Source organism: Amia ocellicauda, chromosome 14 (assembly GCF_036373705.1).
Source record: "Amia ocellicauda isolate fAmiCal2 chromosome 14, fAmiCal2.hap1, whole genome shotgun sequence".
NCBI lineage: Eukaryota > Metazoa > Chordata > Actinopteri > Amiiformes > Amiidae > Amia > Amia ocellicauda.
Genome location: NC_089863.1, coordinates 16,406,563 through 16,431,228, shown reverse-complemented (window position 1 = coordinate 16,431,228; position 24,666 = coordinate 16,406,563). Strand labels below are relative to the sequence as shown.

Genomic DNA, 24,666 nt, shown 5'->3' with positions numbered 1-24,666 from the left:
CGCACTCTACTGTTCAAATTGGTATAACATTTAGTTCATGTCATTTTCTGGAAATTTCCTTAGGCAGCCATTTTCTCCTGCAAACCTGTAAACAACAAACCTCCTCTCCTTTCTTGCAGTTTTTCTACACCATCCGCGTGTCAATGCAGAGATGTAAGTTTCCGATTTTGTTAATGATTAATTCAGGATGATTTATGATTTGGACATTTAACTGTATTTTTTATGTTTATAGTGAATGTAGCTCTGCAGTTAATGTTATTAACTAAGTTAATGCTGTTTCCTCTGTGTATGTAAACAATTACTGATGCAGATTTTATTGTGTGTATAATATATATATAAAAAAATTATATATATATATATATATATATATATATATATACACTCACCTAAAGGATTATTAGGAACACCATACTAATACTGTGTTTGACCCCCTTTCGCCTTCAGAACTGCCTTAATTCTACGTGGCATTGATTCAACAAGGTGCTGAAAGCATTCTTTAGAAATGTTGGCCCATATTGATAGGATAGCATCTTGCAGTTGATGGAGATTTGTGGGATGCACATCCAGGGCACGAAGCTCCCGTTCCACCACATCCCAAAGATGCTCAATTGGGTTGAGATCTGGTCACTGTGGGGGCCAGTTTAGTACAGTGAACTCATTGTCATGTTCAATAAACCAATTTGAAATGATTCGACCTTTGTGACATGGTGCATTATCCTGCAGGAAGTAGCCATCAGAGGATGGGTACATGGTGGTCATAAAGGGGTGGACATGGTCAGAAACAATGCTCAGGTAGGCCGTGGCATTTAAACGATGCCCAATGGGCACTAAGGGGCCTAAAGTGTGCCAAGAAAACATCCCCCACACCATTACACCACCACCACCAGCCTGCACAGTGGTAACAAGGCATGATGGATCCATGTTTTCATTCTGTTTACGCCAAATTCTGACTCTACGAATGGTTATACACACAAGCCGGTATGCAGTTATTAACAACCGTACATATTGCAACATTAGCATTTCATTTAGACAGACTGAAACGGGCACATGTATTTTAGTCAGGAACTACCAACTACCAGCTTGCTACTTGGTACTCGCCTCATTTGCATGATATTTCCCGAAATGTCAGAACTGGGGCTTCTGACTAAATACAGTCCGAAAACTTCATTTCTGCTTTTCCGTCTGTCGGAAATGCTTCAATATCCGTGCACTTAGAGTCGAACCAGAGTCACTTCAAAACTGCTGGAATATTTCCAGGAATGTCTAAGAACATTCAAAGGACATCAGACACTGACTAGAAAGGCATCGACGGTGAGCAAAAGCCCTCAAAGCCTTGGATCAGCCAGCACTGCACATTGCTCAATGCCAGCAATCGTATCCCATCCCAGAAAGACTGATATTGCCAGCGGCCAGTAATATGTGCACTACAGTGTTTGGTGGGGAGTATAGAACTGGTGCCGACCAGACACACCAACCAGCTGTAACCAGTTCATCGACACCTTCCGACTACGCCAGTCAGACTATGCTGCCAATTAACACCTGAGATACTCAATCAGTTCCTATCAGGCTAGGCCAGATCCGTTTTCTATAGGGCTGAACTAGAACTGGGGTATAGACCAGGGACACCAGCAGCCAGCATGAAAAGTTTAAGCATTTTATTTTACAAAAAGGAATAATTAGTAATAAAATCAGCAGCACACTAACACACACTTGGGATACCACACAACGTACACTTCATTCAAAGAGTCCTTAACATCACCCATACTATACATGCACTGGAACATTGCACTTAACCCCAACTAATCCATTACAAACATTTTCCCAATACAAACTCTTAAGAAACTGCAGTTTGAACGCTTACCCAATCCCAGTGAAATAGTTATCTCCTAAATAAAAACCCATCCACATATCCCCATCAATACAATATAAATTTATAGTCAGAAACCCAGCCCACAACGCGATTTGCGAGAAACCCAGACACACGTCCACTTCTTATGGGATTACAATCGGATCAGATTATTCTCAGCCCAGTTGTCTCCTCCAGGATATCAATAGTTTTGAACCAAACTCCCACAATAATGCAGCGATGTAGTCGCTCTACAGCTCACCAGCCACACAAGGCAGAGAGCTGTGCTGGTGCAGACACCTGTCACTGCGCCTGCGTGTGTCTCCCGCCGCCTGCCTGTCTGCCTGCCTGCCTGCCTGCCTGCCTGTCTGCCTGTCTGCCTGTCTGCCTGCCTGCCTGTCTGCTTGTCTGCCTGTCTGCCTGTCTGTCTGCCTGTCTGCTTTCCCTGACACTCTCTGTTCCAAGACATTCCTCCCTAATTGTATACAGGTGCAGCAAACACTTCAAACATTGTCATTTGTTGATTATTATCCAATTAACCAACCCCCTGTAATCCCAAATATTCGAGCCCTTTACAGAGAGTGGGAATAAACCTTTCCCTTGTCAGACAATGGTAGCTCACTGAATTGATGATATGGCCTCAAATGGCCGCAGCAAAACAATTGTCCCTGACTTAATGTGCTTGATTCTGTGGTGAAAGTGGTGAATTTCACTGCAGACACGTCTGTTCGCCACTATGTGAAACAATGGAGCGGAGCACACCTTTTCCATTGTGTCAGACGGCTCTCGCAGGGCTGTTAACGTGGCTGTTCCAGTTGTATTCAAATATGCAAGTGTTTCTGGTGCCAAAAATCAGGCCGAGTTGGCTGCTAAGTTCACTGCCGTCTGGGTTACCAAACTGGCATATTTCACTGATGTCTTCACAGAGTTGAACACATTGAACAGCTCTGTAACAAGGGTAGTGTCTAGTAGTTTTATAATTAGCTTTCCCTGACTGCCTCTTGATCTGTGATTGATTTCTCTGGCTGCATAATTGACGGCAGGTCTTGGTTTGCATACAAGATTGTGGATGATTTGTTGCTCTGAGATCTGACGCACTTTATCTCCATTGGTTCTCCACACCGTATCTGCCTGAGGAAGAGGAGTGTCTTTTAAAAGGAGGACTTTGCTTTTGTACCGGGGTACTGGTACTGGTACTGGTACTGGTACAGGTACAACGTGTGGGGTCGCTGGCTACACAGAGCGAGAAACTGTTTGTCTGCTGCATTTAAGGAGAGCGACTATTACATGAGACTGTTGCATATGTTCCAGAAAGTCGGGTTGGTGAGTTAGTGATTAAGCACCCATCCCTGGATATTATTAGGATTACACCTCTCCTACTTCAGGCGCTGTTTGGTTTTAGTTATTATTCTGAAGTGTATTGTTTTATCACACATGCAGTCTGTCTTTTATATTGCTTGTAGAATTATTAACGCTATATTCTACTTGTAATTGGGTATCCCTGTTTTGTATTTTAAATAGCTGTTATTGTCCGAGTTGGCTTTTATCTTGTCTTGATCTATTCTTAGTTTGAGAGTAACATCTGCAATTTTCTGTCCTAGGTTTTTTTTTTGTAAATTTGTACTTGTTTTATTTCATTATTCACTGGTTTATAATGTATTAAGATGTGTGCAGATAGTTCGGTTTATTTCTTGGTTTGGTTGTAAAGTTAATCACCTGATATTAGATGTGTATTGTTATAGTATTATGGCACTATTTAAATTGTTCACTTATCCCCTGTGGTTTGCTGGGCTGAACTTGCCATCTCAGACTCTCTTGTTATTTCAAGGTGAAATTGTCCTCCAATAAAACCTATTTTAACCCTGTGTGTAATAAATGCATTATTTTAATTCTGGTCCTACTATTTTACTGTGCATCAAATTGTATTATCAAACAATTAAATACAGTATATTGTGTTTGTACAGAATTAATTGGATTGATGCAACAAAAGAGTGCTTCACTCAGAACACCACATTATGCGTCTCTCTGAAAAGGGCAAAGATGAACAGTTTAAACTGTAAAGTATACTATCATAAAAAATTGCATATGTGACAAATTAATGAATTGGATTGAAACCACAAAACAGCGTTTGCAGTCTGGATAACATGAACACATTATGCTCTTAATAATGAACACAGCCTACGTTCCAGGTGTACACAGCAACAACTGTAATAACAGAATTAGGCCTCCTCAGTTTTGTTAATTTGATTGGGGGTTGTGGAGTCCGGTGGCCTGTTGTCCTTTTCACTTGAGGCAATGTTTCTCAGAGTCCACTTGTCTTTAATGAGTTTGTCATAGAAAGCTGTGCACCTGAATCCAAAATGTACTCGAACAAATAACACTGCCTTCATGGATGTGACAGCGAGTTGGGATCTTTCTGGTGTCCACATAGCATTCATCAGTGAATATACCCGTTCAACCGAAGCTGACGTTCCAGGCAGACAGAGGACAAACTCCACTGCCTTGGCGAGTGATTGGAAACTCACAGTCCTTCTGTCAAGCTCATGGGGAAACCTCTGTCCACCTCTGAGAAGTGGCCGTCTTCCTTGAGTCCCAGTCGGGGATGCTGCAGGTGTTGATTTCTTTGGCGTTAGTCCATTCGTCAAAGAGGGTGTTCTCATCAATTTGACTGAGTGGGAATTCTCGAGTGGAAAGCAGTGAGACTGATTTGAAGGTATGCAATGTTGTTTGTTAAAATACACCTACCATTAAAATTATAGACTGATCATTTCTTTGTCAGTGGGCAAACGTACAAAATCAGCGGGGGATCAAATACTTTTTTCCCTCACTGTACCTGCCAAACCTCTCCAGTATCTTACATTCTCTGAACGATTTGTTAAAGTTAAACACAGCATGGTTATAGGGTCCACAGCAAGACAGAGCTTTCAACACAGTGAAGGACATGATATCCTCTGCAGATGCAAGCAGCTGTGGTTTAGGGGTGCATCCTTTTCCAGGAAAATGATAAGACACTGAAGCCAATAGCCTTCTGTTCCCGTGTTTTGATCTGTAATTCTAGATTGTATTGAACTTTTATAATGCTGTTATGTTTTGTAAGTCAGCCTGGATAAGGGCATCTGCTATAAATAAATAATAATAATGAAGTTCAAACCAATTGCCAAATACATTCCAGGTAAGAACTTGCTTGTAGCTGACGCACTATCAAGACACTCAATGAAAGATACTGAATAGTCAGAACTAGAGGCTGAAATACAAGCATATGTCAATGAGATTGAAGAACAGCGACCAGTGAACAAATCTGTACAGGAACAGATCAAACAAGACAGCCTCGCTGACAAACAGCTGCAGTGTGTATTGAATTACATGAGGAATGGCTGGTCTGAGTATCTTAAACTTTGCAGAAAGAAGAAGCCTGAGTGTGTTGAATGGATTTCTAAAATGTGGCAAATCAAATTGTTATTCCCTGTAGTATGAGAGCAGACATGGTAGAACAGATTCATCAAGGACACTAAGGCCTGAACTGACCATGGTGAGAAAGAATGGACATTTACAGAAACCCTCCAGAGCGAATGTGCTCATACATCATGCAGACGGACCATGGAGACACTCAGAGAAGAAACAGGCACATTCAGATTGTGAATAGGGAGAAAAAATGTGCCCTGACAACTGAAGGGAAGCATTCTATGCCAAAGCTACCAGTGTAAACACCAGTCATCAACCACCAACACTGCCGAGTGTTGAAATGGCACAAGACACCTCTCGCCAAAAGGACTATCAAGATGTAATGATCAGATATGGACGCATTGTTAAACCAACTACATGTTTAGATATGTACATTTGGGAATGAAAGAAAAGCATCAGAATAATTACCTGTTCTTCCCAAAAGGGGCTAATGGCAGTCTACCCATAGTTCCTAGTTAGCTAGTTTGTTAAAATGAAAATAATAAAAATAAAATGGGATTCAAAACACTGTTCATTGAATCTATGGCTGCTTAACTTATTTCATTACCGCAATGCCATAGTCTGTAATCAGACGTATATATGATAGCTCCCCCATAGGGGTGGTCATTACATGTGTTATGCAGTAAAGAAAAAAGAAAAATAAACTAATAAAACGCTGCCACTGACAAGGAAGCAGCAAGGAGATTATTCATGAGTCATTATTCATGGTCAGCACTCCCTGACTGCACTCCCATATAAGCATTACATATCATATTTCTGTTACGCACAGCGTGGAGCAGAAAGGTAGAACTCAGGTGCGGTGAAGCACAGCGTAGTCGAACAGGCGTGGGTCAAGGGCCAGCAAACAGAATCCACGGGAGCAGGGCAAGAAGAGTGGTCAAGGGGGTAGGCAGGAGGTCAGACGATCGGGCAAACAAGTCAGAAGGGGCAATCCAAGAAGTGATGGTCAAAGGATGAAATCAATGGTCAAAAGGATATGGCAGACACATACGGGAATGCTTAGAAGTGTTCAAGACTTAGCAATCAGTGACTGTAACCGAGGGGTCTGAATAAGTGGGGCTGAAAACCGTGGGAGGTGGTGCTGGGCCAATGGGAGGAGATAGCAGTGGATGGAGAGGCAGTGCGACTGACAGGAGTGTGTGATTAGGAGCTTGCACCTAGTGTTGAGGAATGTTCATATTCAGGGGATGAACAGTGGAAGTGTGGAGTGTGGAAGACACAACTTCTCTTTAAATATAAAGGTGGAACAAACTGCTGAAATGGGGAAGAGTTTGTTTTCTTATGCAGATTTACTAAAAAATCGATATACTTCACAAGATACTAATACATGTGTGAGCACAGCAGAGAATGGATTAGTGCTTCATCCAGTTCATCACTCATGACAACCGAATACTCACCCTTTTCCCCAAGCTGATCTGCAAATAACAAAGACAAAAAATTACTTCAAAATTCCACCAATAACAAACTCAAATGTGACCTTTGACTTAGTGTTTCTAGCCAGGACCCGGGGCATCGAAAACCCAGGCAACCCGGACAATTTCTCCAAAAACCCGGGCTTGGAATTTTCTTCCAGTTTTGGAAGCCCTACTTCCTGAATTTCAGTTTTAAAAAAAGAAACAGTTTCTTATTATTTCATAATTATATTTCACTTTTAAAAAAACTAACATATGAAAATAAGCCTTACAGACAGACAGCTAAATATTATTTTATTTCAGTACTGTGTAATCCCTTTTGTCAACAGGGCTTTTCCGTTGCACAGTTTATGTGAGGTATTGGCTGAGGCGCCCCTTCAACTCTTTTTGACTCCTTCTCCTGCATCCTTGGCTGACCCAAATTAATGCAGGAATACAGAAAATTCTAAAGGGTTCATAAACTTTCTCTCACCACTGTATAGTAATAATAATAAAAGGGTGAAGGCTTGCCTGATTGACAGCATATGGGGCCTACTAGCAGCTTTGAAATTGAGGCTTTCATCAAACCCCTTGCATAAGCAATGTTACCCATATTGCCCTTTGGGTGTTATATCTTGTTTTTCAGATAACTGGGGCTGCATAGGCTGCCTCAGGAGGTAATCAGGAGGCAGCGGCGGAATTCTCTCTAAGCACACAGGATGCTCTCGTGGGCCCCCCCACCACCCCTCTATTAAGCCTACACATGCGTGGTCCTCCAGGTAGTCCGCTGCAAAGATATAACATGTCTTTTTTATATATATAAAACAGGCTGCCAGTTAAAACACACTGTAAGCTCACTCCACTCACTGATCTTTGCTTTATTGAAAAAACAGAGATGAACATTGAACTAAACAATGTTTTCAATTATTTCAGAATCATTTTTATGCTGTTTTGGTACACTATGACATAAAATACCAAAAGTATTTTAAACAAATGACTAGATGGGCCCTGCTGCCTATGCCCCATCGCCCCCGTGATATTTCTGCTTCTGTCAGGAGGTAATTATTTCATATCACTGTTACCTCTGCATGAGACTTGCAACACTGACAGTAGCTTCTATATAAATTGTTGTTTATTTCAGATGAATGAAACAAAGGAACTGTTTTGAAAAGTTGCTGCCCTTAGCTTTCTTTTATTGTACTGCAACCACATTTTCCACATTATCCTGTGGCAACAACACAGCTGTATGCATGCTTCAATTGCAAATGAACTCATATGAGCTCTTTTACAGGGAAATAAACCCCATAAACCCCCATACCTGTAAACCCCCTGAGACAGAGAGAGGTCATACTGGTTTGGCTCGAATAAAATGACTCAAGTATGATTTCAACACACATGTAAACTTCACCAGTGTTGATTTGTTCTACATATTTTCATAGTGTTGCCTGCTTTTCTACCCATGACAGACCATGTCCTCAGAGTATTATATGTAAAGTATATGTATCTCATGCAGTGCCAAGCAGCCCAATAAGAATTTCACAAATCATTAAATACTGGTGTTCATGTTTGCTGTACAGTACAATGCAGGGTGGCTTTATATTTCTGTCCCTCATATTAAAGCACATTGATAGCAGGAAACTCAATCTGTCTGTGAAGCACAGAGCTGCAAAAGTAAAAAAAAAAAAAAACAGAACAGACCATTACAAAATAATAATAAAAGACAGTCAAACACGTTTAATATTATTCTAATATTCATTAATGAAGATATTTCAGAAATCAGACATTACAGAAGAAATAGAAAATGTGACTGACCCTGACAATGAGAGGAGATGAGCTCCTAGTGATGCCCACACATGCTGATCATGAGGAGAAACTGCAGGAGGCCGGCAGCTTTCCCCACTCTTTACATCAAACTGTGTGGCTCCGTGATGGGCGTGGTATATGAGGGTTGCTACACCAGAATGCAATGGACCACTATTGCTGGATTAGTTGTGCCAACTCACACACATGCTTGAATCAGCCTTCTTGAGAATCAAGAAATCAATGGAATTGAAACACAGTGTCGTGTGTTGTTAAATCTGTGTGTAGAGAAGGATCTATCAACCACACACTACCATCTCAGAACTGTCTCACTGCTTGCTATATCCAATATATCTACACACCTGTAACTTCACAGTAAACACTAACTAAAGTATTGGGATAAGCCTTCCTCTGACTGTAATGAATTGCAGCTGTGCTGTAACAGAGAGGATGTGTACTGTGAGCACCAGCACAGGTTATGATAATTTGATATTAATTAATACATTGTTCTGTATATATTACTATTGCAATATTTTTCTAAAATATTTCAAATCTAATTACATTAGACAAACACACACACACACATCTGATCACAACAAATATTTTGCATTACTTCACATTTTAATTAATGAAGGAAAAGTCTGGAATACTTTACTGTAAAGAAACTTTAAATAAAAACAGATCTGTCCAAGATAATAGTTCCAAGTGGCTCTTTGTTTAATGTTCTTACCTTTAGACTCACACAGTCTCTCTTCGCCTGGAGAAAATAGATTAAAAACAAAAGAGTGGAATTAATAACAGTGCTGACAGGCTTCAACATTTCACTGGTACTAAAATACACAGACCAGTCATAGTGCGCTGTAACACAACATAGTGTTGGTGCATACTAGCTGAGATGTACATATGACACAGTGATTCAGACAGATATAACATATTATATAATGTTTGAGTGCTGCACACAGACAGAATTAAAAAAGCAGAACATCTGTTCTGGATCTTAGGAGAACAGTTTACTGTGGGAGGGGATTGAGTGAGGATGCAGTTTCATATGCTTACTATCAGTATTATCCAAAGGTAAAGTTAATCACAGCTGTGAATCTTGGTATTTATGTTGTTTAATATATCATTCTTAATTTCAGTGTTACAAAAATACAAATGTGTAAATTGTGTCTTGACAACAATTTTACATATGGTATCCTTTGTACCATTATTACTAATATTATGAACAAAATCAGTTTGAATCTTCAATTAATATTTTTCATACAACATTGTAACCTTATTCCTTATAATAATTGTTAATGTTACTGGTCCATCAGGGAGGAAAATATCAAATGGGAACAGCGACAAAGACCTTCAGACTGACATCACCGCTGAAGTAAGCTCACAGAGAGAGTCAGCTGCTGACAGCAGTGCTGTGGATGGACGGGTTAGTTCTGTGTCTGTAGGAACAATCTGCAGTTTTCCTGCAGCTACTGTCCTGCTGGCTGTACACTGCGTCATGTGTTCAGGAGTTGGCGCACTATGTATATATATCTATGTAACTCATGAAATGCCACACAAGCATCCAGACACTCACTGTCCATTCGTCCATTAGGCATGAAGGCCCCATCCACCCAGAGGGGTCAGGGAAGAAGTCCCCTGGAGAACAGAACAGCAGCATTAACACACAGGAACTGACACACAGCTCCTCAGACACTGGCCTGATCCCTCATAATGAAGATACAGACTACTGGACTGAGCTTGTGGGTGGTGAGTCTAGAGAGTCTGAGGGTCCAGAGGGAAAGACACTAATGCAGCCCTGGTTCCACCTTTAAAATAAATAAATACGGTGCCCTAACAGCATTAGTCTCTTCCTTTCCTTCGGGTACATCTTCAGACACCTGCAGCGCTCCAGTTAGAGGAAGATTTCAGTAGCTGAGACAACAGAACAACCCCAGTGTTACCTAATAGATTCTCTTTTTTATTGCATACTGTAACGATTAAAGCAAACTCAAGCATGAAAACAGTCAAAATAGTGTGTAAATATGTAATACTCACTGGGTATGTGCAGTTGGGCTTCCCAGTCTATTTTAGCATCTATGTTTCTAATCAGGCAGGTGAAGACACTGGACTCCTGTCTGACTGGGATGGAGCTGCTGACAGTGAGACGCTCTTGACTGTCTCTCTCCAGTCGTGTCCTGGACAGTGATGTGACGTCGTGTCCGTCCCTGTCTGTCCAGATCACTGCAGGCTCAGGGTACCAGCCCTCTGACCTGCATCCAGCCGGGTCTGACCTCCTTCAGAGTGGAGGGACACTGAGGGCCGGCCTGTCAACGTTGCCTATTTTTTTTTTTTACAGAAAGTTAAACACAGAAAAGTTTTATTCAGGGTTGGGCTCTTTCTAAGGAGACAAAACTGTTTAAAACCTGTTTCAGAAAACTTTTTTGTTGTTGGGTGAGAGGTAACAGTGCAGAACAGTGTCTTCTCCAGGGTGAACAGCAATGGGGTAACATGGACCAAGAACCTCAAACCACTCTGGAGAGACAAATAACACACAGTTGGTCCCACGTCTTCTTCTGTCATACAGACATGCAGAGACAAGAGAAAGCTCTGAGCTATTCCAGCAATGAGCGTCATCCCACATGCAGATGGCACGTCATCATATGAAACTATTTATGAACTGAGAAATACAGTATACAGACTGGGCCATATCTGGCACTGAGCTCCATTCCACATACAGATGTCAAATCATAATGTGATTCTGTCTCTTCAGGACCTGGAGAAGCTGTTTTTCAAGAGTAAGGCATTTGAGCTGAATCTTTGTCCACAGTAGTGAGTGTCTGAGCTCAGTTCATTATGGAGAATAAAAGTGTCCTCACTGTACCTGATCCTGACACTGAGATCTGCTGGAGCAGCAGGACAATCACACAGAGCCACTCTGATCGGTCAGACTTCATCCCTGGGACAGACAGACAGACAGACTCACAGGTCAATCCCAGCTGGAGAGCAGTGTCTCAGAGAGCCCTGTGCCCAGGTGAGGAAGAACTAGTAGAATCACATTATAAACTAGGTTTTACTGCAGTTAATAACTTAGTAATGGGTTCCTGACTGTAGCATAGTATTACTCTCTCAGGATACCGTGGGATTTATAATGATCCATATTATACTTGCATAGTATAATAAAAGTTTCTGCACTTTATACTGTTAAAGTGTACTTTTATGCACGTTAATATGGAATATCAAGTTGAAAGATATCATACCGATTTCTGCATTTTACATGACCAGCTTCCAAAGACTACACTTCAGTCCTCCTAGCACAAGGTGGTCATGTAGTCTGTTTAATTAAACACTTACTTAATAATCTCCTGATCCTCTTTATCATCTCAATTAGTTATTCTATTAGTGCACATTTATTGAGTCATGCATCCCATTATAACGAACACAGCGTTTACAATAATGTGTAAGTAGTTTCAGTTTACTAGTAGGAACACATCATTAAATGTCATGTCTTACTGCCTGTTCTTCCCCAGTGAGGCCACAGTGTTTCCACAGAGAGCTGTAATGAAACTCAGCCTGTGCTCACCTTGTGCGTCTCTCCAGCTCCAGTCCTCCCTCTGACAGGTCTTCAGGATCAACTCACACTGTTACCCGCTGGATCAGTCCCTGAGTCCCGGCATCAGACCTGCTCTGGAGAGACAGTTACGGCTGATGGGAGACACAGACTGATCCTCTGTTTAAGCCTCCATCTGAGGGAGCTGTAACCTGACCCAGTGTTCACAGCTGCAGGTGCAGTTTTTACTTTCACTCCACCTGACAGACAGACAGACAAACCCTCTGAACAACATGCCAACACTTTCTGATGACACAAACTGAACTAATAAAACACACCTCAGGATGTGGCACACATGCAGCATTGCCATTAATATTATTATTAGTTGTAGTAGTAGGCTAGTAGTGGTAGCAGTGTAATCCCCACTCATGCTCTGTGTATCATACCTTATTAAATAACTATTTTAACAGCCAATCAGCTTCCAGATCCAGCATTATCAAACCATAAGGTCTGCTGGAGCGGTGAAATGCCCAACTGTAAATTCAATATAACTAAACAAATAAACCAATGCACACACATACAGGCTTAGCAAAAGAGCAGCTTAATCAAGCGCTGTGTAAGAGACAGTGTTGTGTCTTTGTGACACTGCTGTGGACACAAGGGACATCATGTCAGTACAGACACGGCAATGAAGTTCAACTCGCAGCTACTGGACAGCAAATCCACAGCAGAGACTCCATTTATCTACAGTGACGTCAGCAGGATCCGCACGTCACTCCGCCTCAAAACCAGCCAGTCAGAGCGCAGCGCTGTTTCAGCTCCAGCCAATCCGCTCGCTGCCAGCTGGACTGAAGCCCCGCCTCCAGCAGCACTTACAATTAACCCATATTCTGTACGAGTTTGTCTTTTCATTCAATTACGTTACTGGACAAAATATCACAATATTGAGGTAAATATAGGTTTTTAAGTTTATTAAAAAAACAAATCGTTTTCCAATACCAATAGAAACCTCTCAATGTGGGCGATAACGTTTGAAAAATCTCCCATTTTCAGATTTTATTTCGTTTTTTCAGTGCAAAATCAAGCAAATCAAACTTTTATTTCACAGGTATAAAAGTATTTACAGCTATTTACATGATATTCATAGTAACAATAATAAAGTTATTAACATGTAGATTTCCTAAATGAATGAAGGTGTTTCACTCGGTCAGAAACCCGTGAGGCTGCAGAGCCGAAATAATAACTGAATTAATAGAGACACTTATTTTACAACATATATATAGAAGCGCAGGAGCCACAGAGCGACATCATCATAATAATAACGATTTTCTCATGAATGTCCCGTTTCAGTCTCAACAGGAGGCAGAATCACAAGGTCTCTGTTTCTATCCCAGTTCCAAAAGAAAGGATAGATCTTCTCTCCCTCAGTGAAGTGCATGTCAGTGAAGGTGTAGATATGAGCCCTGGACTCCACTGTGTAAAAGGAGACCCGTCTCTCCTCAATATCCACACACACCCCCAGCATCCTGGGACGCAGAGTCTGAGGGAGGCGGGTCCCAGGGTCAGTGAGAGCAGAGAGATAAGAAGACAAACATTGCAGACACCAGTATCCCTGCTGGGGAGTGAAGCTGAACACTCCTCTCCTGTTTGCAGACTCTCTGGTGACTCCTATTCTCCACCCTCCATTCACCTCCACCACCCAGTAGTGTCTCCCTGAGGTGAAGCTCTCTCTGCTCACGACACACTCCCAGGAATCAAATCTGTGCTGATTGTCAGGGAGATCCTGCCTCTCTGCATATCTCACTCTCTTCCCATCCTCAGACAGGGTCAGTTCACAGTTTGCTGTCTCAGGGTCCAGAGTCACATCAGCTGTGGGAAAACAATAGAAAACACTGGGATCAGAAAGACCTTTAGCTTGTGACGTGTCGCCTCTAGTGTTCAAGTGTTATAACATTTAGTTCATGTCATTTTCTGGAAATTTCCTTAGGCAGCCATTATCTCCTGCAAACCTGTAAACAACAAACCTCCTCTCTGCAGTTAATGTTATTAACTAAGTTAATGCCGTTTCCTCTGTGTATGTAAACATTACTGATGCAGATCTTATTGTAAATATATATATACACTCACCTAAAGGATTATTAGGAACACCTGTTCAATTTCTCATTAATGCAATTATCTAACCAACCAATCACATGGCAGTTGCTTCAATGCATTTAGGGGTGTGGTCCTGGTCAAGACAATCTCCTGAATTTTCTGTCGAGACATTCAGATGGTAGAGTCAGAATTTGGCGTAAACAGAATGAAAACATGGATCCATCATGCCTTGTTACCACTGTGCAGGCTGGTGGTGGTGGTGTAATGGTGTGGGGGATGTTTTCTTGGCACACTTTAGGCCCCTTAGTGCCAATTGGGCATCGTTTAAATGCCACGGCCTACCTGAGCATTGTTTCTGACCATGTCCATCCCTTTATGACCACCATGTACCCATCCTCTGATGGCTACTTCCAGCAGGATAATGCACCATGTCACAAAGGTCGAATCATTTCAAATTGGTTTCTTGAACATGACAATGAGTTCACTGTACTAAACTGGCCCCCACAGTCACCAGATCTCAACCCAATAGAGCATCTTTGGGATGTGGTGGAACGGGAGCTTCGTGCCCTGGATGTGCATCCCACAAATCTCCATCAACTGCAAGATGCTATCCTATCAATATGGGCCAACATTTCTAAAGAATGCTTTCAGCACCTTGTTGAATCAATGCCACGTAGAATTCTGAAGGCGAAAGGGGGTCAAACACAGTATTAATATGGTGTTCCTAATAATCCTTTAGGTGAGTGTATATATATATATATATATATATAAATAATTTATTTACAGACCACGGTCAATTAACAAAGGCAATTGACAGTAACTGACAAGGATAATGAATACACATCCATTCATGTGATGCGACTCCTGTTGACTTTAGCTGACGAGCTGGTTTATCTGCAGCCACATGCTAACGAGGTCCTGACCCTCTTTCACAGTGCAGGCCATTGAGCAAGACAACACCATCAGACCAACCATCACCACACAGCCCAGTGCTGACGAGCAAACAGGGCTTGTGTTCATCATTGTGGAAATACTATTCACTCGTCCTTTCAAAAGTGTCTAAAGTTTCCTCCCTCTCTCTCCTCTATGAGCTCTACTCTGCAATAGGAAATAATAATACAAGACAATATAGTTTCCAGAGATGAATGACAGACAGGGTGTCCACAAAACAACTGGACACATTCAGTCCTTAATAATGGTGCAATAATTATATTAATTTTAGTGAAAGTTAATAATAGTTTATTATTTACGGGTATCCGCATAAGAAAAGATAAAGATGTAAAATCAAAGGTCATCTCTTTTTATTCCCCCCGGCCACAAGTTCAACCCCCTCCTGTGTACATTTATATTGCACTGAAGTGAAGAGGATACAGTCACTTCTGTATTGATTTGATTCATATGGACTGAGTATCGAAATTAAATACCATGAACTGCACACTTAACTTGGGACTGTAATGCTGTCCTGAATCTACAACTGAAGAAGCGCTATCTTTAGATAAGCCATCGTATTTGTGGTTAAGTTTATTCAGAGATGTGTGTTATATATTTAGTACGTTGCCTTTATTAGCACATATCCCAGTCAACGTGTATAGCCTCTAAACAAACAGAAATAATGAAACGAGCATTTCTTACTATTGTGATGTCCCGGTCAGTAAACAGAGTCTGACACACAACGACTTTCTTTTCAATGGAACTGATTGTATTGTAGCTTCAGGTAAAATAAAACGTATTGACATCAAAACATGCATCCATCTGCGCAGATCACTGAGCTGCTTCCCAAACCTGAACCCGAGTCCATCGGCTCAGCACAGCAGCTGCTGGACACACTGACACACTTGCATTGTACCTGCATTACAACTAGCACCGCTTGTTTCTCTTCTACTAAACATATCAGTCTTTACTTTTTCATTTCATTAAATTAACCCAAGATGAATGTAAAATTCAGAGATAAAGGCTTACAGTTAACTGCATACAATACAGATGCAGATACAATGACTTATTTATTGATTTTAATCATGACCAGACCTGTTTAACAGTTATCCTGTGAGTCTCTGTTGAAGGCTGCAATAAAAATGGCTCAGTGTTGCCACTGGACTTGCTGCAGTAATTCCAATAATTGCTATTGTTGCAGTGATTGGCTGGAAACACCAGAACTTGACAGAAATTGGATGATGTTTGTTGCAGTTTGTTTTTTTATAACAGAGAGAAGTACAGGTATATCCATTTATACTGCATGGATTAGACATGGATTTCAAGGGAGGCGTTTCCATTTGAAAGTGTTCGCTGGAGATTTGGTGATTTTTTTTTTCCGAAACAAAAGGGCAGCGTACTCTGGTTGATATATTTACTGGCTGTAGGGAGGTGGATAGATTTAGGGGGACATCCACCACCCCAAGAACTACCCTGGTGTTGCCCCTGGTAGGAGGGCTCCTGTGTCACAGGTAAATACCCCACCGCACACTCACTGTGCACATAGCAGGAATAATATCGATATACAAATGCTTTTCCCAGTAAAACAATCAGCTGCTGTGTCCCTGTGTGATCAGTCCCATGTGTGACACCCCATGGGGAGCAGTTAATGATTGGCACTATTTGCAGATGAAGTGCCTCCCTATGTCTCATCAGACATTAGTATGGAAGGGTAATGCACACCCCCCCCCCCCCCCCCCGCTTTGGATTTGAGACCCCGATCTGTGACCTGACCTGCACTGGACAATGATGACTCTTACTCACAATGACCCTGCCTGAAAATGACAGAGCCCTGGATTGCTGGCTTTGGATGAAGTCAGAGAACTGAGTAGTGGCCCGATCGCAGACAGGGAAAAAGAACGATGAAGTGCCATAACCTCGGGTGATTTTTTTTTACAGCCTTTGCAAGGGCTTGACTTGGTCCTCGGAGCCCAACTGCCCGTCTGCATCAACACTCCTGTCTGAGCCGTACAGAGACGCCATTATTATCAGCCCTGCGCTGGGAGGAGGACACAGAGCTCACAGCTGAACTCCCTCCCCTCTGTCACCACGAGAAGACAATTTACAGACATTAAATGATGTTCATGCTTCTGAGGAAAATTATCTAATGTGACTTTCCATGAGCGTGAGAACTTAAAGCCCTAATAAAGTGTGAATGAACTGAGATCTGTCACAGCTGTACTTCTTCACACTCAATACATTGTCACACACTGAGTCATATCATAAAACACCTGTCTCTCCTGGTCAAGCACCATGAAATTACTCATAAAATAAAGTGTAAATGTGTGATATCTTCTTAAACTGCAGTAGAGATGTTTCTCAAGAGGCCGGTGGCTGTGTCAGCTCTGCAGAGGCTGCAGGTGGGATTAACTGCCTCTCATAAAGCATCCAGAGAGAGCACTTACCCCACTGTCCATGACGAGCTGCAAACGACAAGACAATCATTAATGACAATTAAAAGGGCTTTAATATTCTACCCCTCCACTTTCAATGACCACTGCATCCAGTACAGGGCCATGGGTTAAATAAAAGTAAACCTCATTGCCAATTATGACTGTGATTAGGTTGATTACAATAAGATAATCCCTGTTTTAATATTAATACTATACATTTACAAAGCTGCCCTTGCTCTGCAGTGATAAATGCGCTTCTGTAAGTCCTGTATATTTGCCCTGTCCTGTCCTTGGTTATCTGTCTCTTTCCCTCTCTGTCCATTTAGGTGCCTCAGCATCAATGCTTCTGGGTGTTTTTGCATTGCTTTTCCTCTCTGAGTCCAGCTCTGCAGTCTGCCCTCCTCAGACACATTATGTGTGTAAGCGCTGGACTGAGCTAATGCTGCATATCTGTCTCTGCGCTGTCACTGCTCCTGCAGCCCTGTCTGCCAGGTTCACACGACTGTCACATCACGGCAGCCACTGGCCTCTCAGTTCCCCACAGCTTTGAGCTGGCAGCCAGCAAGACTTATTATTACAGAGGGCCAAGAAAATATGCCAACCACAAAGTGAAAAACATGTATGTATAAAAATGGAATAAGTCCACAGAAAGCAGAAAATTACTTATTTGTTTTTAAAGCTTTCTTGCCAAAGGCTGCCAGCACTCAGGAAACGGTGAAGTAATGTAAATTATTGCCTTGGTTTCTTGAACTACCAATATTAATGGTCAAATTGGATTCTCTTCTCACCACAGTAATACTGTACCTATAATAATGGAAATTCCTGACCCACTAAATTGTTGTCTCATGTGTCTGAAAAGACTGGATGTGTGTCTCCCTGCCTCTCATAGAGACTCATTAAACACTCACCCCATCGTCCATGACGAACTGCAGAGAAAGAGACAGTCCATTAATGACAGGGAAACTGCTTTAATATTGCACCTCTACCTGATGACAATACCACTTTGTTTAGGTTTATTATGATAAAAAAACTGAATAAGTAAAAATTGTAAAAATATAAATGCATCCCATTTCCCTTTATTTCCTCTAAACACTTATAATAATACTAACCCATGGACAGTGAATGTTTATTCACACTGAGACAATCTGCTCATTCTGTGGGTAAAAGCAGGAGTGATGCTTTTAAAGGGCTGCTATGTGAGATGGACGCCTACTGACTATAGAGGAGAATTCAATGTCTTTATGGATTTACTTACCATTGAATGTCCACTGATACTCCTCATCTGCAAAGACACACAGGAGTGGAGTCAGAGACACTGGAGTCAGGCCTGGGCACTTTCAAATACACACTACAGCACACAGCACTGTAGTAAAGAATAGCAGTGCTGGAAAACACCTCAGTGTATGTATTTATTGCTGCACACTTAAGCTAGGAGTCTTACATGGCAGCTCACACACTGTTGTGTGTTATTAGCAGCCCCAGAGCGAGACTTACACACGACCAGTATCAGTCAGCTGTGAAACTGCTTCAGACTGACTCAACACAAGCAGCTGCACAGTCTGCTGTACTGAAGCATGATTCTTTACCATCTGTTTAACGGGGTCAAATACTTGAACACAGACAAGCTGCAGTGCAGTGTACGTTTGATTGCTGGTTCTTTTATCTTATTGCTCCACACAATGGCAGCAGAAAACTTACCCAGCTGACTGCGAAGTACAGGAAGCACTGCACATAAAACAAACATAACAGACCATTAATCTAATGAAGATCAAAGACAGTCAAACACATTATATGTATTATTTTTTGCAAATGTAATGCAAATTGTTATTTGTGGTCTTTTACTGATATACTTAATTGATTTGAAAATGAATGTTCCTGTATTATTATATTTGTATTACATGTTTAAATGTATCAATTTTGAATTCCTGTCATATAGGAATGGGCTGGAATCAAGTCCTTTTAATGGTCCTGCAACTTCAAATGAATGAGGAGCTGCTACAGAAGAGGATTCAAATGTATTAATTTACTTACCTTGAGATTCAAACAATGTCTCTTTCTCTGCAGAAAAATAAAAATAAAATACAGAGGGTTGGAATGAATAACAATGCTGACAGACTCCTGACTGCCAGTGATGAAGCTCTGGTTTAACTGGTCCAGCTGGGACAGACAGGCTGGGTAAAAGACAGAGTGACTGCAGCCTCTAACTGAGGGATTGGTAGACTTACTGTTCCTCTTAACTGCTGCCCAAACATTAAAAAACACTGAGTATATCACTGACTGACTGTTATAGGCGTCCTACCCCCTGGATTAGTGAAATAACCTCACAGAGTGAGAGTCACATGGAGAGCAGTGTGGTGAATGGAGGAACAACTGTTGTGGTTTGATACATAACGTGGCTGCGAGAAACATTAGTATTGTCTGTACTGATCCTGGCCTGGTGACTGTGAACTACATTGTGTGTTCTAGGGAATTCATGAGGAGACACACAATCATCCAGGCACACATTAATATTGATTCCACACTGTCCACTATCTATGTAACTCATGAAATGCCACACAAGCATCCAGACACTCACTGTCCATTTGTCTCCACTGGATCAGCAGAAGAGCAGCTCCTGCCACCGTGAGAGCGGCCATTAGGGATAAAGACACCATCCACCCAGAGGGGTCAGGGAAGAAGTCCCCTGGAGAACAGAACAGCAGCATTAACCCACAGGAACTGACACTCAGCTCCTCAGACACTGGCCTGATCCCTACTGATGAAGCCACACAGCACTGAGACGAGACTGTGGGTCGTTCTGATTAATGTTGTATCCAGTTAAGAAACACAGACAGAGAGGGAGAGAATACAAAGAGAGACCTTCATCCAATAAAGGAAAACAGTCTATTAGATATTATGCAGATTGATAGTTTGAACAGCAGGATCTAGATAAACGTTTGGAGAGAAATCTCAGATAAGTTAAGCAGTTTAGGTAACATGTCATTATGTTCTGTGTTGACTACAATAACCTCAACCATAAAAACAATTTCAAGTTTTTTATACATACTGGGTATGTGGAGTTGTGGTTCCCAGTTTGGTTCAGATCCTGCACTTCTAATCAGGCAGCTGAAGACATTGGACTCCTGTCTGACTGGGATGAAGCTCCTCAGACTGAGACGCCCCTCACTGTCTCTCTGCTCTGTGGTGTTGGACAGTGATGTGACGTCGTGTCCGTCCCTGTCTGTCCAGATCACTGCAGGCTCAGGGTACCGATCTGACCTGCACTCCAGCCGGGTCTGACCTCCTTCAGAGTGGAGGGACACTGAGGACTGACCTGTCAACAGTGACAACAGCTTTCATGTTCCTTAGGCAGATTAATTGTATCTTTCATTGTCTAAATTTAGACATTTTGAAAATATATTTTCTAATGATTTAAAAAATACAGGAAGTAAAACACAGAATTGTTTCAAGACATCAAGTTTCAGAAAACAAATATAATAAAGTGAAAATATTTATTTTTGAGCATTGTGATCGGATCTGCTCAACTGCTGTGGAGCAAATTGGACTAAACAACACTGTAGTAGGGTGACAATGTATGAAAATAAAACTAATTTTATATAAAAAACACTAATAATGCTTTAAATATTAATTTTAATTTCAGAATAACTTTTAAAACTGACTAGCATTACAATGGAAATATTATAGGATTACAGGACAAATAAATATAACAGCTGCAGTATTATTGTAAGTATGAGTACAAACACTGATGTTGAGATGATCAGTGTGAAGCTGGAGCACAAAACTCACCTCTGACAACCACATCAATAAGAGCCTCTTCATACGAGCCTGCATACTGGACCATACAGTTGTACTGTCCATCATCAGAGCCGCGCACATCCTTCAGTCTCAGAGACACGTTGCCTTTCCTGAACTCCTCTGGGAAAAGCTCAGCCCTGCCCTTGTAGGATGGGATCTGCCTGTTAAAGTTATACCGGCCATACCGGTATAAACAGACAGGGGCTGAGGGGTCCTCTCTGAACCACATGATCTGCATGTCCTCAGCGCTGATGTTGGGTGAGAGGTAACAGGGCAGAACAGTGTCTTCTCCAGGGTAAACAGCAATGGGGTAACGTGGACCAAGAACCTCAAACCACTCTGGAGAGACAAATAACACGCAGTTGGACTTTTAAACAAACATGCAGAGAAAAGAAATGGCTCTAAGCCATTCCCGAAAAGAGCACCATAATAAATTCAGATGCCAGTTATAATAGACAGTACTTGTAATTTACTCTCCTGAAAGATAGCACTTCACAATGTTTTACCCTCCTACTTGCCTTGCTTTACTAGTACTCGTATTGTTTATTTTGATTCCCTCTATGCTCCCTTTCGCTTGGCCCTTGACTGGGACCTAACATCAGCTTTTACAATCCACGATGCAAGACCTCATATATTGTAAACACTTGTGTAAATTGTAATTTGTAAAACGTTATATGCTTAGAAATTGCACTGTATTATGTAAATTGGAATTTATGATGTTTTATGCCTTTGATCTGTACTGTATTGATGCACTTTGTATTGCACTTATATTTTGTAAGGATAAGGGCGTCTGCTAAGAAATAAATAATAATAATAATAATAATATTACAGACATTAAGATAAATAATCAGACTAAATGTCAAGTCACAATGGGATTCACTTCAGCAGCTGAGAAAAGGGAAAAGGGAATTTGTGCTGAACCTCAGTCCACAGTATTGAGATACAGGGAAGCAAAATAAAAGCAGCTTGTGTGTCGGCTCTCACTGGTGTGAGCTGTGCAGTGACTGTGTCTCTGGTGCAGAAGCTGAAGCTGAGCTGCGCTGGGCTGCTGTGCTGTGTTGAAGCCCTGCTGTTGAGTGTCTGAGCTCAGTTCATTATGGAGAATAAAAGTGTCCTCACTGTACCTGATCCTGACACTGAGGTCTGCTGGAGCAGCAGGACAATCACACAGAGCCACTCTGATCGGTCAGACTTCATCCCTGGGACAGACAGACAGACAGACAGACAGACAGGCCAATCCCAGCTGGAGAGCAGTGTCAGTGTCAGGGGGCTGTGGGAGGGGAGAGCAGAGAGGAAAACAGATTCAGACTAATGATCACTGAGACAGAAGAGCTCCAATCTGATCAATGTCTGTAACTGAAACACCCGTTTGTTTTCATTGATAAAGTGGAAAGTCTCTGTTTTTCATTTCGACACACAAATGGTGTCAACACAATAAGTGTGTTATTATTATTGAACACGATTCTCCAGGTCTATGTCTGTAGTTGACTTGTATACAGGACTGGTGTGTGATGTCTTCTCTTTATAGGCTGGCAGTGAAAACACATGGCTTGAATGTAGTAATTACTACATTTGTTTGTACTGACAGATCCAGTGCTTTTTACAGTTTTCACACACAGACAGTCCCAATTCTACATTCTCCAGAGGTCTATTTTTACTTTCTTTATCCATCAAATCCAACGAATTAAAACAAGTTTAAATTAAAAACCCCTTCGCCAATGGCAGCCATAAGTAAAACACTGACTTACACTCCTTAAGTTCGTTTAACTCGTCTACATATTAAAAAAAGAGTTATGTATTAAACAATGTAATAAATATTACTCACATTATTTCGCACGGTGTGTCACAAGCTAATTAAAGAAACATAAAGCTGTTATACTGAGAGAATTGCAAATGCCTTTAATGCTGTTCAATACAGAGACCTTTTATTGATCTTTACTGATATTACACAAGATTACACAGTATTACACTCTGCACACATTTCTTCAGCTGTAAATGCTGCCATTTTAGACCAGAGACGCGTATGTATTCAATGTGTCCGACATTAATACCAGCAAGACGACATGCAGCAGCAATGGCGCCCGGAAATCAACTTCAGTGGCACTTTTACTTTCTTTTTTAAAAATAGGGAAGTTAAAGTAAATGTTGTATATATAAGTACAAATACAAGGTTTGAAAACACGCACAGAAAGACCCTGCTGTTTGGACAAAGGTGGATATAAAGAAAGTTTCCGAGACAGAAGTGAAGCTGAGAGTCACCTGTGCACAGGAGCGTGACGTCACAGAGGCGGTCGGGCGGCTGTGTGTCTGTAATCCAGTACCGAGACAAGGAGGAGCTGAAGCGCAGATTCACTCAGTAATGGCGCCGCAGCTGCGCACACAGGCAGCACTTCTCCTTCACTGTCTCTGTCTCTCTCTCTGTGTCTGTAATCCAGTACCGAGACAAGGAGGAGCTGAAGCGCAGATTCACTCAGTAATGGCGCCGCAGCTGCGCACACAGGCAGCACTTCTCCTTCACTGTCTCTGTCTCTCTCTCTGTGTCTGTAATCCAGTACCGAGACAAGGAGGAGCTGAAGCGCAGATTCACTCAGTAATGGCGCCGCAGCTGCGCACACAGGCAGCACTTCTCCTTCACTGTCTCTGTCTCTCTCTCTGTGTCTGTAATCCAGTACCGAGACAAGGAGGAGCTGAAGCGCAGATTCACTCAGTAATGGCGCCGCAGCTGCGCACACAGGCAGCACTTCTCCTTCACTGTCTCTGTCTCTCTCTCTGTGTCTGTCAGTCACTGCAGTGTGTGACCCTGTCCTTCCTCTCCTCTCCTCTCTGCTTGTTCTTCACAGAAATCTGCTGCTCTGTCATGAACACAAACACAAGCCGGAGTCTCAGTGCTGACGGGTTATTTCTCGGGTCTGAAGAGCAGCACTTCTCCTTCACTTTCACTTTCTCTCTCTTGTGTCTGTCAGTCACTTCTGTGCTGGCTGACAAAACACAATATGAGCTGAGATGTGCGATCAGACGCGTCCTTGTTTAATCCTCTAGTATCTGAAATTGAAATTAGGGCTTCTGATACAGAACACTTGTAGTAGCCAGGGATGTTAACAGCAAGCCAGATAAATTGGCAAAATACAATACAAGTCCAATGTGTTATTTTATTTACGTGTGTTGGAAAGTCTATTGACAGTGCAGTGATTCAGTACTGAGACAGAGGTGTGCCTCCCTGTCCCTGACTCTGAGCTGAGGGCCGCTGAGAGCCCTGTCCTGTGGCTCAGTGCTGCAGTGATGGGGCCCGGGGGGCTGTCAGCTCTGTGGGACAGACGCTGCTCCTGCCCAGCTGTCAATCAGCTCAAAGTGGAGCTCCCTTCTCTCTGTCCCCAGCAGCCCCTCTCT

General features: G+C 42.0%; 1 protein-coding gene across 1 annotated transcript; it reads right to left on the bottom strand.

Annotated features, from left to right (window-relative positions):
- Window positions 1-12,972: 12,972 nt before the first annotated feature.
- Window positions 12,973-24,214, bottom strand: LOC136767828 (butyrophilin subfamily 1 member A1). Its single transcript, XM_066721858.1, has 12 exons — window positions 23,539-24,214; window positions 23,105-23,129; window positions 22,404-22,549; window positions 21,271-21,618; window positions 20,531-20,797; window positions 20,060-20,167; window positions 19,516-19,542; window positions 19,183-19,209; window positions 18,740-18,766; window positions 18,393-18,410; window positions 17,497-17,514; window positions 12,973-13,897 (listed from the first exon to the last, which is right to left on the bottom strand). The coding sequence occupies exons 3-12, from the start codon at window positions 22,474-22,476 to the stop codon at window positions 13,359-13,361; spliced, it is 1,452 nt and encodes a 483-aa protein (XP_066577955.1). The 5' UTR covers window positions 22,477-22,549; window positions 23,105-23,129; window positions 23,539-24,214; the 3' UTR covers window positions 12,973-13,358.
- Window positions 24,215-24,666: the final 452 nt, after the last annotated feature.

Bases quoted from the DNA above. Each gene is read 5' to 3' on its own strand.
- LOC136767828 (XM_066721858.1), bottom strand. From the start codon at position 22,476: ATGAAGTCTGACCGATCAGAGTGGCTCTGTGTGATTGTCCTGCTGCTC. The intron at 20,168-20,530 runs GTATGTATAAAA...TCTGTTCTCCAG, and splicing joins ACCACAACTCCACATACCCA to GGGACTTCTTCCCTGACCCC. The intron at 19,543-20,059 runs GTGAGTGTCTGG...ATTTTTCTGCAG, and splicing joins CCAGTGGAGACAAATGGACA to AGAAAGAGACATTGTTTGAA.